Genomic DNA, 15,811 nt, shown 5'->3' on the forward strand with positions numbered 1-15,811 from the left:
GCTGCCTCAGAAGGGAGTTTCTAGAAGCTCCTTCTCTGCTGCCTCCCCTCCCCCCCTTTTGGGTTTTTACCCCGGCGAGGAGCTTCTCCAGCTCCACTGCGTCTGCCCTCCGAGGGGTACAGGTGCCGCTGTCCCAGCCGCCGCCGCCGCCTGGTCCGCCCCTCCGCCGGGCGGGCCGGGGGCTTCGGTCCTGCGCGGCTGCATCGCGAACCGTCTCCTGCGGGGCCCTGCCGGCCGCCCGGGACTCCCCGCCCTCCCGCGCGACCCCGCGCCCGGGCGGGCGGCGCTTGCGGCGGGCAGGGGGCGGGGAGGGGAGCGGGGGTTCGTCCGGGGGGTAGCCGCCGCCTCCGCAGCCCGCCGGCGCCTCGAAACCCGGACCTGCCTCCGCCTCTTCCTCCGGCAGCTCCATCCCGCCTCCCGCGCCTCGTCCTCCTGCCGCCCCCGCCGCCGCGCCCCCGGGTGGCTGCCTCGGCGGACCCGGGAGGGGGTCCGTCCGCCGCACGCTCGGCTCGGCCCGGCCCGGGGGGCGTGCATGCCCCTGCGGCCCGCGGCGCTCACCAGCAGCATGCTCTATTTCCAGATGGTGATCATGGCAGGGACGGTGATGCTGGCGTACTACTTCGAGTACACGGACACGTTCACCGTGAACGTGCAGGGCTTCTTCTGCCACGACAGCGCCTACCGCAAGCCCTACCCGGGCCCGGAGGACAGCAGCGCCGTGCCCCCCGTGCTCCTGTACTCTCTGGCCGCCGGGGTCCCCGTGCTCGTGGTAAGCCCGGGGGCAGCCGCCCTCGCCCCGACACCGTTTTTCCGCCCCTCGCCTTCTGGTTTGAGGCCCCGCCGAGGTCCGGGCGCCTCAGCCTCTGCCTTCTAAGTTCCTCCAAGTTGCCGGCAGCCCCTTCCCCAGAGGACAGTCTTTTAGGGCGCGTCGGGGGTGGGTGCGAAGGAAGCCCCCAGCTCTCCGCGGCCGCCGCCCCTGCCTCCCCGCACCCTGCGGTGGCTGCACCGTGGGGTGGCACGAAGGGGGATGGGAGGGAAGGGGGTTGTAGGAGGTGATGGGTGGGAGTCGGGGCTGGGGAGGAGGTGAGTTAGCGGGTTGAATCTTGAGTTCATCTACTCCGTGGCCTTGCTCTGCCGGCCGCCGCCTCTCACCTGGCGACTGGAAGGCGAGCGGCCGCGGGGCCGGCGAGAGGGAGACGGGGATCAATTGCTGGGCTGTGGAAGGGACTCCTGCTTCCTCAGTCGGGGCGCGTATGACCGGTTTACCGCCTGCTTGCTTTCTCGAAGGCAGAGCCAATGGCACTAAGCTGATCAGGGAACGAATCCCTAAAAAAGAATATGAGAACTCTTAAATGAAGAGGCTCCAGAAGCAGTGCCTGCTGAAAAGCGAGAGCTGTGCTTAAATTACAAGATTTATTTAAAGGCTGTTCCACTCCCAGGGCTGCTTAAGTCCTTTTCCCCTGGAGCCTCTCTGAGAATGTCTCTTGGGTTTATGAACTCTGTGAGTGTGTGTGTGTGTGTGTGTGTGTGTGTGTGTGTGTGTGTCTACGGACACCCATGCACACACACAAATATATATACACACATACACATATGTAATTATTAAGCTAATAATCGTTTAATAATTTCTGATGTGAATGTGGTGCAAAGTTATGGGTAGGAGAATTGGTGTTTTTTAAGAAGACAATATGTGGTTCCTTTAATATTGTCAAAGTGTTGGAGGTTCCCTTCCTGTGGTAGCTTCTTCCCTTCTCTCTCAACAGATAACAAATGAAGAGGGAAAGAAAAGGTACTTTTTTTTTCAGTGGTTGAATTGCAGTAATGAATGTTAAGAACTTCTCTTTTATCTACGGTTTGGATACTCATGGTTTTTTTGATTTCAGGGGAAATAAGTCAATAATTTACAAAATAATGATAAGTTCCCACCCATATTGGAATTCCATAAACAAGTCAAGAAACTTCTTGGTAACTTAAAAGTAACTTTATCACAGGTACTGTGATAGCTGACTTCAAATCCAGCTCAAGTTTACTGGTTTGAAAAGTGTTAGACCTTGCACCAGAAAGTGTTTGTTTTTTTCCATTGTAATTTGCTAAACTATGCCAGAAAGTCCAAATTCAGTGTCATGTTCATTTTCTCGCCTCTGTTTGAAAAGCTGTAAGAGAAAAAATTAATTGGTGATTCTCAGGCCCTTTTGCTTTCTGCAGATGTTGGGTTTCCAAGGCACATGTTTTTCAAGAGACTAAATGGCTCAGGGATTTTTCAAGATTTTTTTTTTTTTTTTTTTTTAAGAGAAAAGCCTGTCACTGTCAGGACACTGGTTTGGGTACAACCATAATCAGTAATGTCTGTAACTTGTCCCTTGGTAATTACCATTCTGTTCCTCATTTAAATGAGATAGCACTTTTCAGATCCAAGTATCCATCCCCATTGGCAGGTGCCATTTAGAGATGCTAGCGTATTTGTGCAAAGAACTTGATTATTCTCCACTTAGGGGGAGCTGTTAAGGGGAAAGGGAATTCATTAGTCATTATTAAGTGCCTCCTTTGTGCTTGGCACTGAATAGTCAGGGCCACATATACTTCTCAGAGCAGCCCTTCCAGGAGATATATTCAATTAACATTTGAGGCCCCTGAGGATCAGATAATAAACTAGAAGCACCTGAAGATGAAAATGGTGGGTGTGGTGTTTGATGCCTCTGCGACCTAATGCCAAATGCCATACTGCTTGTCCTAGTTCCAGAAAACACTTTCTCTGAAAGAAGCTAAGAAAGGCTGCCAGGGTGAGGATCTAGAATATACTCACAAGATTTTAAAAGGAATGATCCAGCTTGACTTCCATGTTTTGATTTTCAGTTCTTTTAGTTACAAGAGAGAATTTGGGAGTCAGTGTGCAGAGAAGGTGGTGTTGGGTTTTTGAGGCTGGCTGTGCTGCTGGCCTTTGTTTCCCCTTCTGCTCTTCCCAGGAGTACACTCTCACGGTGTGAATGGTTGGGAATAGTAATGGCAGCCCTGCCTTTTCATTCCTCTCAAGAGCACTGACCTAGCCCAGTCACTCTTCATGAAAACAATATTGCTAATAATACTGTTAGCAATACCTGTCATCTGTTGGATTTTATTCTCTGTGCGTGCATGCTGAGTCTCTTCAGTCGTGTCCGACTCTGCGACCCTGTGGACTGTAGCCCGCCAGGCTCCTCTGTCCATGGGATTCTCCAGGCAAGAGTACTGGAGTGGATTGCCATGCCTCCAGGGCATCTTCTGGACCCAGGGATCAAACCCGCATCTGCTAATGTCTTCTGCATTTGCAGGCGGGTTCTTTACCACTAGCACCACCTGGGAAGCCCTTGTATTCCCTATACCTATCTAATACTTGAATTACCTATGAAAGCTGTTATTATTGTCAACCTTTGGGGAAACTGAGATTTAGAAAGGTTAATTAGATTGCCAAGGACCAAACCTAAAAACATTACACCCGAATTTTAACCCTACTATGTCAAACCTGTGCCTTTTTCATTACAATATTCAAGTTCAGCTTACTCATAAATCATTCTTCTAAACAAATGCCTCAAATGGTCTCTTTCCCCATCTTCTACATTTCTTGGACTGTAGTGATAAAGATTCAATGTGATATATATATTTTAACCTTCAAACTCATTTCTAATCCTTAAAACTAATTTTGGAAAATAGTTCTCCTCACTACCACAGTCAGTGGTTCAGTTTCAAATTTGCCAAATTTATTTATCTAAAAGTGAAAAGCAATATATTCTTTACGTTTTGTCACTTATATATAGTGTTGACTTGGGGTACGTGTTTGAAGTATGACAGATTCGAAGTGCATTCTGCTGTTACGTTAAGAGTTGGAGAGTCTACTTGCTAAGTAACCTTGATTGCTGTGTAACAACTAATTTACAACTCCTTAATTCTTGATTTTCTAAGTCACAGGATTTTGAATATTAAATGGGATATGATATGTAAATATCATTCTTGGCTCATAGTTGATCATCCATAGGAGATCACTCTATAATTAACATTATTAACAAAATAGTAATTCAGTAAATGCTTATTGAATTCCTGTGTTGCATGCACTCTATTAGCCAGAGTAGTGATTATAAAAAGGCAATTTCAGAAGTAAACTATGGTCACTGATCCTAAAGGGTTTACACACTAACTTGGGAAAGTAGATAACCATGCCAAAAGTCATAAACCACCATAATGGAAATGTCATGTGCACATATATGTATATGTATACACACACACATATATGTACCACAAAGACCCCTGGTGGTTCAAAGAGGACAAGACCATTTTTAATTGAAGAGGGGGAGAAAGGGTTCTTGAAGCAAATGGTGGCTTTTCGGATGTGATTTGAAGGAGGGCTGAAATGGAATGTGAGCCCGGACATCGCAGAAGCAGCTGTATGAACATGAACCACATGCTTGGTAGAGAGAATGCGGCTTGTCCTTGTGAAACTGGGAGTGGTCGGTCCTGTTTCTAAAGTGGTGTGCGGGGCTCACAGGGGTGTATGGCTGAAGAGGAAGACTGGGGTCTCAGCACTGAGTCCTGGAATGCCGGGCTGAGTTTTTCTCAATTTGTTAGGAACTGAGTAGGGACTTGTGTGATGGGTGGTGTTTTAGGACATTTTGGGGACCGTAGTGTAGGGCTCTTCTGTTATTAAATATCTGTGTAAGATCATTTTAGGCTCTTTATCTCCAGGTCTATTTTGTGTTGTGAAATATTATTATTTTAATTGTGTTCTCAGGAAACACCTGTAATTTGACTCATTTACAAAGATGACATGGTTTACAAACTCTTAAAACAGGCATTGTTCAGTTTGATCTGTATAACATTTACAAAAACACCACCTCCAGGATTTACAGATGTAAACTTAATACGGGACCTGTGTTTTTCATTGATTAAAAGACCTGGTGATGACAATGGTTTCTGCTCTCTACATTTGGATACAGTGGCCACTACACTAGCTCCTATTGTTCCTTAGATCTCTGAGCAACACAGATGATTTGAAGGAGACAAAGCTAAACCATCCCTCTTCATAGAGCCAGAATGAAGACTGGAAAAACAACAGTGAGCTGGGCACGTTTGAGAGTGAGGGAACATTTCTGATTCTTTATGCCTGCATCTGCGGGAAGCTCCCTCAGCTCTGAGACTGAGGCATGGAGCTGCTGCTGCTGCTATCCCAAGGATGTTGCATTTCTAAATGTGGTGGAAGTTGATGGTGATAGACAGATATCTCATATCCAGAGCTCCATCTTGTTAAATACTTGAACCTTCCCCACAGACATCTCCTTCCTTGAATCTTGCCTTGGGTGCTCACTCCTAACTCTGCCCGTCACCACTCCCAGAATACACTATACTTCTGTGGTGTGGGGGGACGAGAAGAAGCACAGATATTGGCGTTAGGTCTGAATTCTTATCCTGCTTTTTCTAACTATCGATGTGAACTTGGGAAATTTTACTTATTCATAAACCAAGGATTAAACAACTGCTTCCTGAGAGGCAGTGTCTGTAGAGGTTAAGATCACAATTCTGGGGTCAGATTGCAAGCCCAGATTTGCCACTTTCCAGCTATGTGAACTTGAGCCTGTCTTTCTGTGCCCATTTCTTCTGTAAAATGGAGATCTTATGAGTATGAAATTGGTTAACGTATGTAAATATCAGATTAGTGCCCAGTTGTATATGTGTTAACTACCATTAGTCCTCCCATGGTTTGGGGATAATTAATCAAGGCAACCTATTTAAGAAGCCTAGCAAAATACCTTTGTTAGGGGCTCCAGGGCTGATAAAATATTGGAGGTGGGCAGAAGCCACCTAGTTCTATCCATCACCCACAAAATTGGGGAGCCTGAGTAGCAAAAACAGTAAAATTCAATCAGACCTCTCTCCTTCCAATCCAGTCAGTGATTTCTGCCTTTGACAACTCCTTCATTTCTTCAGCAGGCTAGCACTAGCTAATATTTCCTATGCACCAGACACTGTGTAACATAAATTTAATGTGTTCCTTTGTTTAATGCTCACCATAGTAACATAATACTTTCTTTAAACATACACACTATCATTAAGCCCACTTTTAGTGAGAAATGAAATGTTTACTGAAATTAGATGTCAGACTTGTATTAAATTTTTTCAATCCATTAATATAATTAATCTTCACAGTAAACTTATGAAGGATACTTGGATGTAAAAAGGTGAGATGATCAGTCCAGAGTCCTTCAGTGACTGCCAGAATCATCAAAGTCTGTATATTTAGTTATTTTGTAATGTACCTTTATCCTTACATGTCAAACAGATCTTTAAAGATCATTAGTCATAGGGATTCCATACTGAAAGGGTCAAATTTTTCTCAAAGCTTTTCTCTTAGGTTTCTTTTCTTTTTTTTTTTCTGATTTGATGGGAAACTTTGTGTTCCAGAGTAGATAATGGTTTCAGTGTGTGGTGTAGGAAATTGATTTGTTTCCTATCAAGCTTGAAATGTCGTGGAAAGGTGGGTGGCAACAGGACGGATTCGAAGCTGTTTCTGTTCTGATCTGCAGCCGCGCTTCTTATCTCTATGGTACACATGGGTATGGTGCTGCGGGCACCTGCTTTTCTGTGGAACCCTCTGGTTCTAGATCTGCAAACAGCGGTGCACGGAGAGTCGAGGCGTCCTCTGCATCTAAGACGTGTTTCTTAATGTGGACCCTAGCACTAGATTTGGGAGGAGTAGTGAACACACTGAAGTTGTGGTATAAAATACCATATGTATGTATGTGTGCCCATATGTGTGTGCATGTATGTATGCATTTTTCTAGTACGAGCCTCGTGGCTTTATCAGATTGTCAGAAATGCCCAAGATTCCTAAAAGTTAAGAACTACACTTTGAGGATTTATGACTCTGTTCAAACTCCTCCTCATGTCTCTGAGGGCTTTGCTTTACTTAGATATTCTCATTCATATTCATTCATTCATATCCATCCTCCCTCTTTCCCTTCTCCCTCCCTGCCTTACTTCTATAGTCTCTTTTTTTCATTTATCTCCTCCCCTTGGCATACTGATTAAGAGATTGTTGGGGGTCAGGAATCTGAAAACCAGCTAGCTTTTCCTTTTCCTTTCCTTCTCCCCCTGCCTCTTCTCCTGCCCCTCCTCCTTCTCCTCTTCCCTTCTCCCTCCTTCCCTCCCTCCCTCCCTCCTTCCCTTCTCATCCCCTGCATCCTCTGTCACTCATTATCCCTGTGGCTTCTCTACAGCAGTTACCTTATCTGAAAAAATGTTGACTTATTCCTGCCCATCTTTTGTGTCTTTCGGAGCGAGTCTTGAGGATCAAGTGGGTGTAAATGCATGTTAGAGACAATAAATCACTGCATGCATAGAAGGAAAACATAACATGAGCAGATTACATGGGTCATCTAGCTGCTTGGTCATTGGAGATGGTTATATTGCTGATAGCATGACTTTGCCAGCCCAATACACTTACTCTGTGGAGTAGAAAAATGAATGAGGTTTTTATACTTCTTTTCTTAGTTTCTTCTAGAGAGAATAACAAAAATAAAAAGCCAACAGTATGAAATGGCCTAATTATTATAGCACATAATTCTAATACCCAATGCTGTCTTTCAAAATATTTCAGTAAGCTCTTATTTTCAAGATTATTATAAAGAGTTATCCCATTCGTTTGTGTAGTTTGAAAGAAATAATGTTTCCAGGGAGCAGTGTTGATACCATCTGTTAAGTTTGCATTGTATCATATTAATTTTTAAATTAGAACTGTGCCCAAAAGTCATTATTTGTAAGTTTGGAATGATAACAATGCATCTACTGTGTGCTAGGCACAGTGCTATTACTTGGCATGTATAACAAGGGAGACATATTCGCTGCCCTTCAACAGTTCAGACACTGCGTGAAATTATATCTCTTATCCTCAACTTTCTTGTCTCTAAGACTGAAATGATGATACTTCCCATACCTTTTAAGAATTAAATATAAACATGCATGAAATAGTAAGTGATAGCTGCTTTTTTAACATAAATGCCAGTGACACCTATTGGTAGTACATGGCAAAAGGATGTTACCCTTAATCATTTCTGTTGAATGGAAGTGGTAAATCATTAACTCTGCATAATAACTCTTTTAGGTACTATGTGTGGTAACACATCTAAGGAGCTTAAGCAGTTTGCTCCACTGGGATCTGAATCAATTACTTCAAGTCCTGTTCTCTCTTTGGTAGGGCTACCTACCATTGCCCAGCAATTTGACTGACAGCATAAATGGTGTCATTCCTAGAAGACAGGGGAGAGTTAAAGCATCTTGATTATATATCACTGTGCACTTTGCAGTAACCTTATGCTTGTAAATGTATGAGTTCATTTACAACCAGGCATAAAAAGGGGAATTTAAAATCTGTGTTCAAAGATAAACCTTCACTGGTTTCTAAGACCAGTGGAATAGCCAAATGGCCATGCCGTGCGTGTTCAGTTGTGTTCAACTCTTTGGAACCCCATGAAATGTATAGCCTGCCAGTTTCCTCTGTCCATGGAATTTTCCAGACAGAAAACTGGAGTAGGTTGCCATTTCCTACTCTAGGGGATCTTCCCGACCCAAGGGATCAAACTTGTGTCTTTCGTGTCTCCTGCCTTGGCAGGCAAATTTCTTTACCACTGAGCCACCTGGAATAGCCAACAGAACTTGCTTTTCCCAGCTCAACGTTCCATGTAGATAAATGGAGGAGGCAAGTTCTGAGGTCACAGATCTTAACCTATAGTTAGGAAGATCTTTTTGACAGCCTTTGGAAAATCATAGGAATATCATTTTGATGGGAGATATTTTATCTGAATATAACATGTGAAATGGAGTTCTATATTCAGTAATATTTAAACTATTTCTGAGAATGCCAGTTTTCACTCAGCAGGCTGGTTACTTTTTTAGTCTTATTATGACAGATGTAGTTTGAGAATCACTGTCAGGAAAATCACCTTTTTTTTTTTTTTTTTGGTGAAAACAGAATCTTGAGATTAGTTTCCAGATCAGGTGCATTTTAAACTTTAAAGACAGTCTTTTGGTGGACTTTTCTCACTGAGAGAACATGTGTGAATAGAAATGTGTGTGTGTGTGTTTGGTATTTAATAAATTTATAATTTCGTGTATGAATTCATTGTCTCCCTTGCTTCTAACGTTTATAGTGCTCCCCCACCCTTCTCCTAAGAAAAGAACATTTCTGGAACTTTCCTCTGTATCCTTTCAGACCAAGCACCAACCCCTGTGAGCAGATGTTTTTCCTTAGATGAGATAGCTGCATTCACCTCAGTGATTCCTTCATGTCTTTAGCACATGCGTGTGTGCTAAGTTGCTTCAGTTGTGTCCAGCTCTTTGCAAGCCTGTGTACTATACCCACCAGACTTCTCTGTCCATGGGATTTTCCAAGCAAGAATACTGCAGTGGGTTGCCATGCCCTTCTCCAGGGCATCTTCCTGACCCAGGGGCTGAACCCACATCTCTTAAGTCTCCTGCATTGGCAGGTGGGTTCTTTGCCACCTGTGCCACCTCTTTAGCACATTATGGCATTGAAAAAATCTTATATTGTGCTTTATGTTGTATTTATTTTTATTCATGTTTCCATCACTAGATTTGAGCATCTCAAAGTCAGAGTTTTATAATCTGACTCATCATGTCCAGCTCTTTGGTTATTTTTGGGTAGATAAATTATCCAGGGACTAATTGAAGTTTGTGATGATGAGGTTGTAATAGCCAAATTCTGCTGAGCACACACTTAATAACCATTCATTAAAATAGGCAAAATAGTCCTTTCACTCTCTTCTCTGGCAGTTCTCTGCCCTTTGAGGTATTTTAAGTGTATAAACCTTATATGAAAGATCTATAGAAAAGAAGCATAGTCAAGGTATGATTCTGTGTCCCCTGATTGACGCACTTCAAGCAGAAATACTCCTGTCCATTGAGAGCAAGTCAGAAGGCTATAGGTTGCAGGCCTTGCAGGAGTTTTATACCTTGTTTGTTCAAGGGTAGGAAGTGTTTCCAAACTATTTTGGTCAATCTGCATAGTTTGAATTTCACCAAAAGTCCCTTTTTAGCATTTACCATGCTAACTAAAAGTCTCTTCTTTGATCAGTTTAAAAATATATATATATATTTATCAACAGTGCTACTTTAGTTGTTAATTAACACGCATGCATGCCAAGTTGCTTGAGTTCTGTCCCACTCTTTGTGAGCCTATGGACTGTAGCCTCTGTCCATGGGATTCTCTAGGTAAGAATATTTGAGTGGGTTGCCATGCCCTCCTCCAGGGCATCTTCCCAACCCAGGGATCAAACCTGTGTCTCTTACGCCTGCTGCTTTGGCGGGCAGGTTCTTCACCACTAGTGCCACCTGAGAACCCCTGTTAATTAACATATGATGGCAAAAAGATTTATGGCAGTCTCTTTGGTATGTGACCTTTCTGATAAAACTCTTGTGACTATTGGGATTTCCTTCTTCCCTCCCTCCCCTTTCCTTCTTTCCCTGAGCAAACATTTGTTGAGTACTTTCCATGGGTAGCTTACCTTGAAAACAAGACTTATAGAGATTGCTTGACTTGCTCCAAATTCCAAAAACAGGATTAAAGCTAATTTCCCCCTTCTCTAAATCTCTCAAAACAATCTCAGGAAATAAAAGGCTCATGAAATCATGGGGCGCTTAAAGACAAATGCAGTCTTGACATATCTACAGTTACCGAAGTAACTTAGGGCATTTCCTCTCTAAGGACATGTGTTGATACAACCAGAACTTCTGTGTTGTGGAAATTGTGTATTGCATTTCGAGCATAATGATCCCTTTTTTAAGGGTGCTCTCAGCAGTGCCGGCAGAAACTGTACTTGCCTATCGAGGTTTTTAATCACGATTTCAGATTTAGCTTTTTCTCACACTGGGTTGCACGGAAGTGCTCTTGAGACTGAGAAATAGCCTGTATTTCGCCATGTTCTCCCAAACATCAAAATTGAGCAGTCTTGGATAAAGGCAGTGCACCTGGGGCCTCATCTTGTAATTTAAAATGAGCTCCTGACATTTCCAGTTGAAAAACAAACCACTATCTTCGGGTTGTGGCAATGACCTCTTCCTTCGCACGTGCCTTTCCAGCGTGGGCTTTGCTGAGTTACTCAAATGAATGAAGAGACTTAGTCAAAACTACGTGACAACCCTTTTGCTCTCACAAAGAGGCCTTTGTTTGTTCTCCTCACTGGCTCCATCACATGGTTCCTTGGGGTCCCCTTTTCCTTTTTCCTGGGGCTCAGTCTAGAATACAGATAGAGGAATCCAGTAGATACTTTATTCAAGCCACACTGACAGGCTTTTTCTGCCACTCCATTTTTGGAAAAGATTTGTGAACCCATTGTGAGAGAGATTATGCGTCTTTGTAGCTGGAACTTTTTCATCATGAAAGAGGCCTTAGAGATCATTTAGTTTCATCTCCTAATTTCCAAATGAATGGCCAGAGAGATTACATGACTTGCCCAAGGCCACGCAGCTAGTGAGAAACTACACCAATAGCAGGGCATACACAGGCACTTGGTGAACATCAGTCTTTGTAAGTACTTTACACATATTAACTAATTTAATCCTCACGATGTTAGGGATAGGCATTGTTGCTATCCCAGTTTACAGATGAGGACACTGAGGCTCAGAAAGATTAATCAACTCGCCCATGACCCCACAGCACGGAAGTGATGTACCTGCATATGCGCTTTTAACACAGAGATGGTTCTCCTCCTCAGGACCATATTTTTTGTCACCTCTGGGAGGGGTTATGAGTGCCTACAACAAATCGTTCTGCATAGCTGTATTATTAATAGTTAAAAGGTAGAGGTGAAGAGTATGTGATTATTGTGATAGCTTCTTTTTTATGAATTTATACTGTTGATTGAATAATGTATTTACAGTTAACACTTAATCTGTATAGTGAAGAGGTAGTAGCAGGTTAGGAAAAAAGCATTTAATTTAACCAAAATCTTTTGGTTCTATGATGCTTTTGTTTATTGTGCCGACATCAAATCTTTTCAGACAAAAAGTAAAACTACATTTGCAACTTTCAAATGGCTATAACAAAAAACTACCCATTTTTGATACACAGATCTTAAGTTCTTATAATATGATTTTAACATAACACAATATACTTGTGACACCATATAATTGAACAACTGCACTCATGGCATAGTTACTACATTTCACATACTAGTTTGGCATCAGTTTAGCAACTAGTTAGAGTCATGGAAGAACTATTCAGTGATCTATTTCAGGGAAAAAGATAGACATTTATATATTTTGGATCTTTTTTTTTGGAGAAACTTAGAAATACTCTTGACTCTTGGTCCAGTCCTGTGGTGCTGTTTCCTGTGAAACAGCAGTGGCCTAAGAAAGTGCAGTTCTCTGCTCTCTGCTTTATAGGATTCTCCCTGCCCTTGGTTTCCATCTCTTTAAACAATCTCTATTCTTTAATTTGGGCAGCCCCAGTCCCATCTTTTTCCTAACACTTCTCCTGATATAGCTAATCAATGGCAATCTTTCCCATAAACTCCTTTTTAAATAACTCTTTCCCCTTATATACTTACATAAAACAGAGGTAATTGCAGGTGTGGAGTGTGGAGGTGGAGAGAAAGCAAGACAAAAGGAACAACAGTCATAATGTACTGTTTTATGGAACTAGTGAATGCAGAGAATTGTTAATAAATTTTGTATATGCAGGTTTCATGGATCTGAAATTAAAATAAGTAAATAAAAGGAGCAGTGACTCACTGATCTGACTGGCAAGTGACCCGACTTGTCTTCCTTCTCTGCTGGTTGCTACTTTTGAGACCTTGAGAAAGCCACATAGCTTTTTGGCCACTGTAACATTAGATAACTGGTGTTAACTCCACTCAGGGCAGAAAACGGACTCGTGGCTCCCAGGGAAGCCGTTTCTGTGCATGAAACCAGTCTGGCTCTTAGGACACCCTACCTTGACAGTGAAAGCCTGTCTCCTTGTCTTCTGCTTAGTGATCCCTCACCTTTTGAAGCCACATGGAACAACCTAGATGGTTTCCCAGTGAAAGCGTTAGTTGATCAGTCGTGTCCAACTCTTTGCAACCCCATGGACTGTAGCCCACCAGGCTCCTCTGTTCATGGAATCCAGGCTAGATTACCGGAGTAGGTTGCCATTTCCTTCTCCAGGGCATCTTCCCGGCCTAGGGATCGAACCTGGTTCTCCTGCATTGAACGCAGATTCTTTACAGTCTGAGCCACCAGGGAAGCCCAATGTATGAAGTTATCTTTCAGTTCTCTGACTCTTCTTGAGATTTATGGTCTTCAGCTTGACATAGCATGAATTTGAGTCCCATTTTACCATTCCGGCCACTCGCATCTGACTTTTCTCAGATGTCCTGTGTTTTTAAAGTATGGCACCAGTACCAAATAGTATATTTCATATGTACTTGCACTCCTGGCAAATAGAGCAGAAATTTTTCATACTCTTTTTTTCTTAATGCTTTCGCCTTGGGATCAGTAAAAAGTCATCTTGTGGTCAGTTATGTTATCTATAAAGGAAGTAGGTTAAATTTGTCACCAAGTAGGCAAAAATACTGTATGACAGTGCACGCTGCTCCTCCCATGACCACGGCAAACATTGCTAAGAGATTGTGGCACTTTCTCTCTGAGTCTGATCTAGGAGTTCCGCCTTTAAGATAGAACTCCACGCAACTTGTGATCAGATTTGCCCTCTTGGAATCAAATGACTAATAAAATCTTTCCAACTGTAGGTAACCTATACAATGTAGTATACTACATGTCTATGCATTATGGTTAATTGCATGCAAATATTATGGCCATCAAAAGATTATAAATTCTTACAGAAGAGCAAATATGTCTTGTATATCTTTGACTCTTGTTCACCACATAATGCCCAATATAATGCCTTTCAAGTAGTAGATATAAGTAATGATTTGTGTGTTTTAAGAGAAGAGAATTAGAGAAGTATAAATTAAAATTATTTGGGGTACCTATTCATAGATACTTAAACCATAAAGTCCAAATTATTTTTCTAAAAGCTATCTTTATGATTTGACTTTATTTGCCAGTCATCTCTAGTTTCAAATATTTTCCCATGTACACTCAACTTTTTCATGTTTCCAAAGAGGTTGCCCTAGTGGTAAAGAACCCACCTGCCAGTGCAGGAGACCTAAGAAACATGAGTTCGATCGCTGGGTCGGGAAGGTCTCCTGGAGTAGGGAATGGCACTCCACTCCAGTGTCGTTGCCTGAAAATCCCACAGACAGAGGAGCTTGGTGGGCTGTGTAGTCCATGGGGCCACAGAGAGCTGGACGTGACTGAGTGACCAAGCACACACAATATAGAATGTAGTTCAAAATACATCTTGTTTACTTCGTGTGGAGAATATTTCAAACATCTATCACGTGTTGTAAAAATCTTTAACATCATCAGATTTTGCCTTTGTAACTACTATGTCTTTCCCCCCATGTCCTTAATTGTCCAAGGCATAATTAAATTTTTATTACTTTGAATCGTCACTACTTAAGCGTTTATGTAGGCTTCCCTAGTGGCTCAGATGGTAAAGAATCTACCTGCGGTGCAGGAGACACTGGTTCAAAATGTGATATTTTTTCTATTTTCAGTACTTTATGTTTCTCTAAACAAATTGGTCAGGATCTTCCCGACCCAGGGAGCAGGGAATGGGTACCCACTCTATTCTTGCCTGCAGAATTCCATGGACAGAGGAGCCTGGCGGGCTACAGTCCATGGGGTCTCAAAAAGTTGAACATGACTAACACCACACATATAAGCATTTATGTAGCATATGCTCTTTCTTCATCACATGTGATATTTTCTCTATTTTCAGTCCTTTATGTTTTTCAAAACAAATTGGTTGATTTAAAGAGCATATCATCTTCCATGCAATTTGGCAAATTAAATCACCAATACATTTCACATGTGAAGTTTGCATGTTTGGTAAATTAGAAAACTTTTTTGGTGTTCTCAAGTAGGATTCAGATCATCGCTAGCAGGGTTTCTAAATGAGATGAGTCAAGATTTTATTGTCACTCAGGGTGTCTGAATCATACTCTGTACATTTTCGTTAGTAATTATAGATTAAGAGTTGAAACATTTGACTCAATGCATGGAACTATTTTTGAGAGGAGTTTCTTTCCTTGGAGAGTGATAAAAATTAGTGGTGCTTTAGAGAATGACATTAATGAGTAAAGGAAGATTCAGTGCTCTGGTTCAGGCAGAATCACTTACAACTTCAATTAACTTCAGAAGGAACCAGGAAAATGAAATTTGGATTTTACTGTTTATGGATACTTTTCATTGAAATTCAGGATTTCCCAATTAGGGTGAAATATCAAAAAAGTGCAAATTAGTTCCTCTCCAAAGAATCCAATGGTTACAAAGGAAATAGCCTACTCCTAATCACCTTAAAGCACAGTAATCTGGTATTTGGTAATTCATTCCTCATTTATTCTTTAGGAAACGTTTGCTAGACTTCCCTGGACAAGGCTTTGTAATGTCAGGGGCTCTACATATTCAAAGATGGAAGAAAGAATCTCCATTCTCAAGGAACTCAAGTTCCATGTAGGTGAAGAGTTGAAATATCCTAATCCTGATAACTGACAGTGAGCTGGGGTGAGGGAAAGGGAAGAGGCATGAAAGATATTTCTGAGAGGAGGCGATATTAGCTGGTCAGGTAAGTGAGGCAAGGGTGTTCCAAGCAAAGAACAAAGTCTTTTAGACTCGAGAAACCTTCTTGTTTGAAGAAACTCTAAGAGTATCTGGAATAGAAAGATAA

At 42.3% G+C, this 15,811-nt stretch overlaps 1 protein-coding gene across 5 annotated transcripts in view; it reads left to right on the plus strand.

The window, feature by feature from the left end:
* Nucleotides 1-372: 372 nt before the first annotated feature.
* The window catches only part of PLPPR5 (phospholipid phosphatase related 5), a 124,458-nt gene continuing 109,019 nt past the window's right edge, over nucleotides 373-15,811 (plus strand). For all 5 annotated transcript variants that reach the window (XM_065927696.1, XM_065927707.1, XM_065927704.1 and 2 more), the window contains exon 1: nucleotides 373-769. In XM_065927696.1, the coding sequence (XP_065783768.1) occupies nucleotides 533-769 (237 nt within the window). In that variant the 5' untranslated portion in view covers nucleotides 373-532. The remainder of the gene's footprint in view (nucleotides 770-15,811) is intronic.

The sequence above is a fragment of the Muntiacus reevesi genome, chromosome 1, assembly GCF_963930625.1.
Source record: "Muntiacus reevesi chromosome 1, mMunRee1.1, whole genome shotgun sequence".
Lineage (NCBI taxonomy): Eukaryota > Metazoa > Chordata > Mammalia > Artiodactyla > Cervidae > Muntiacus > Muntiacus reevesi.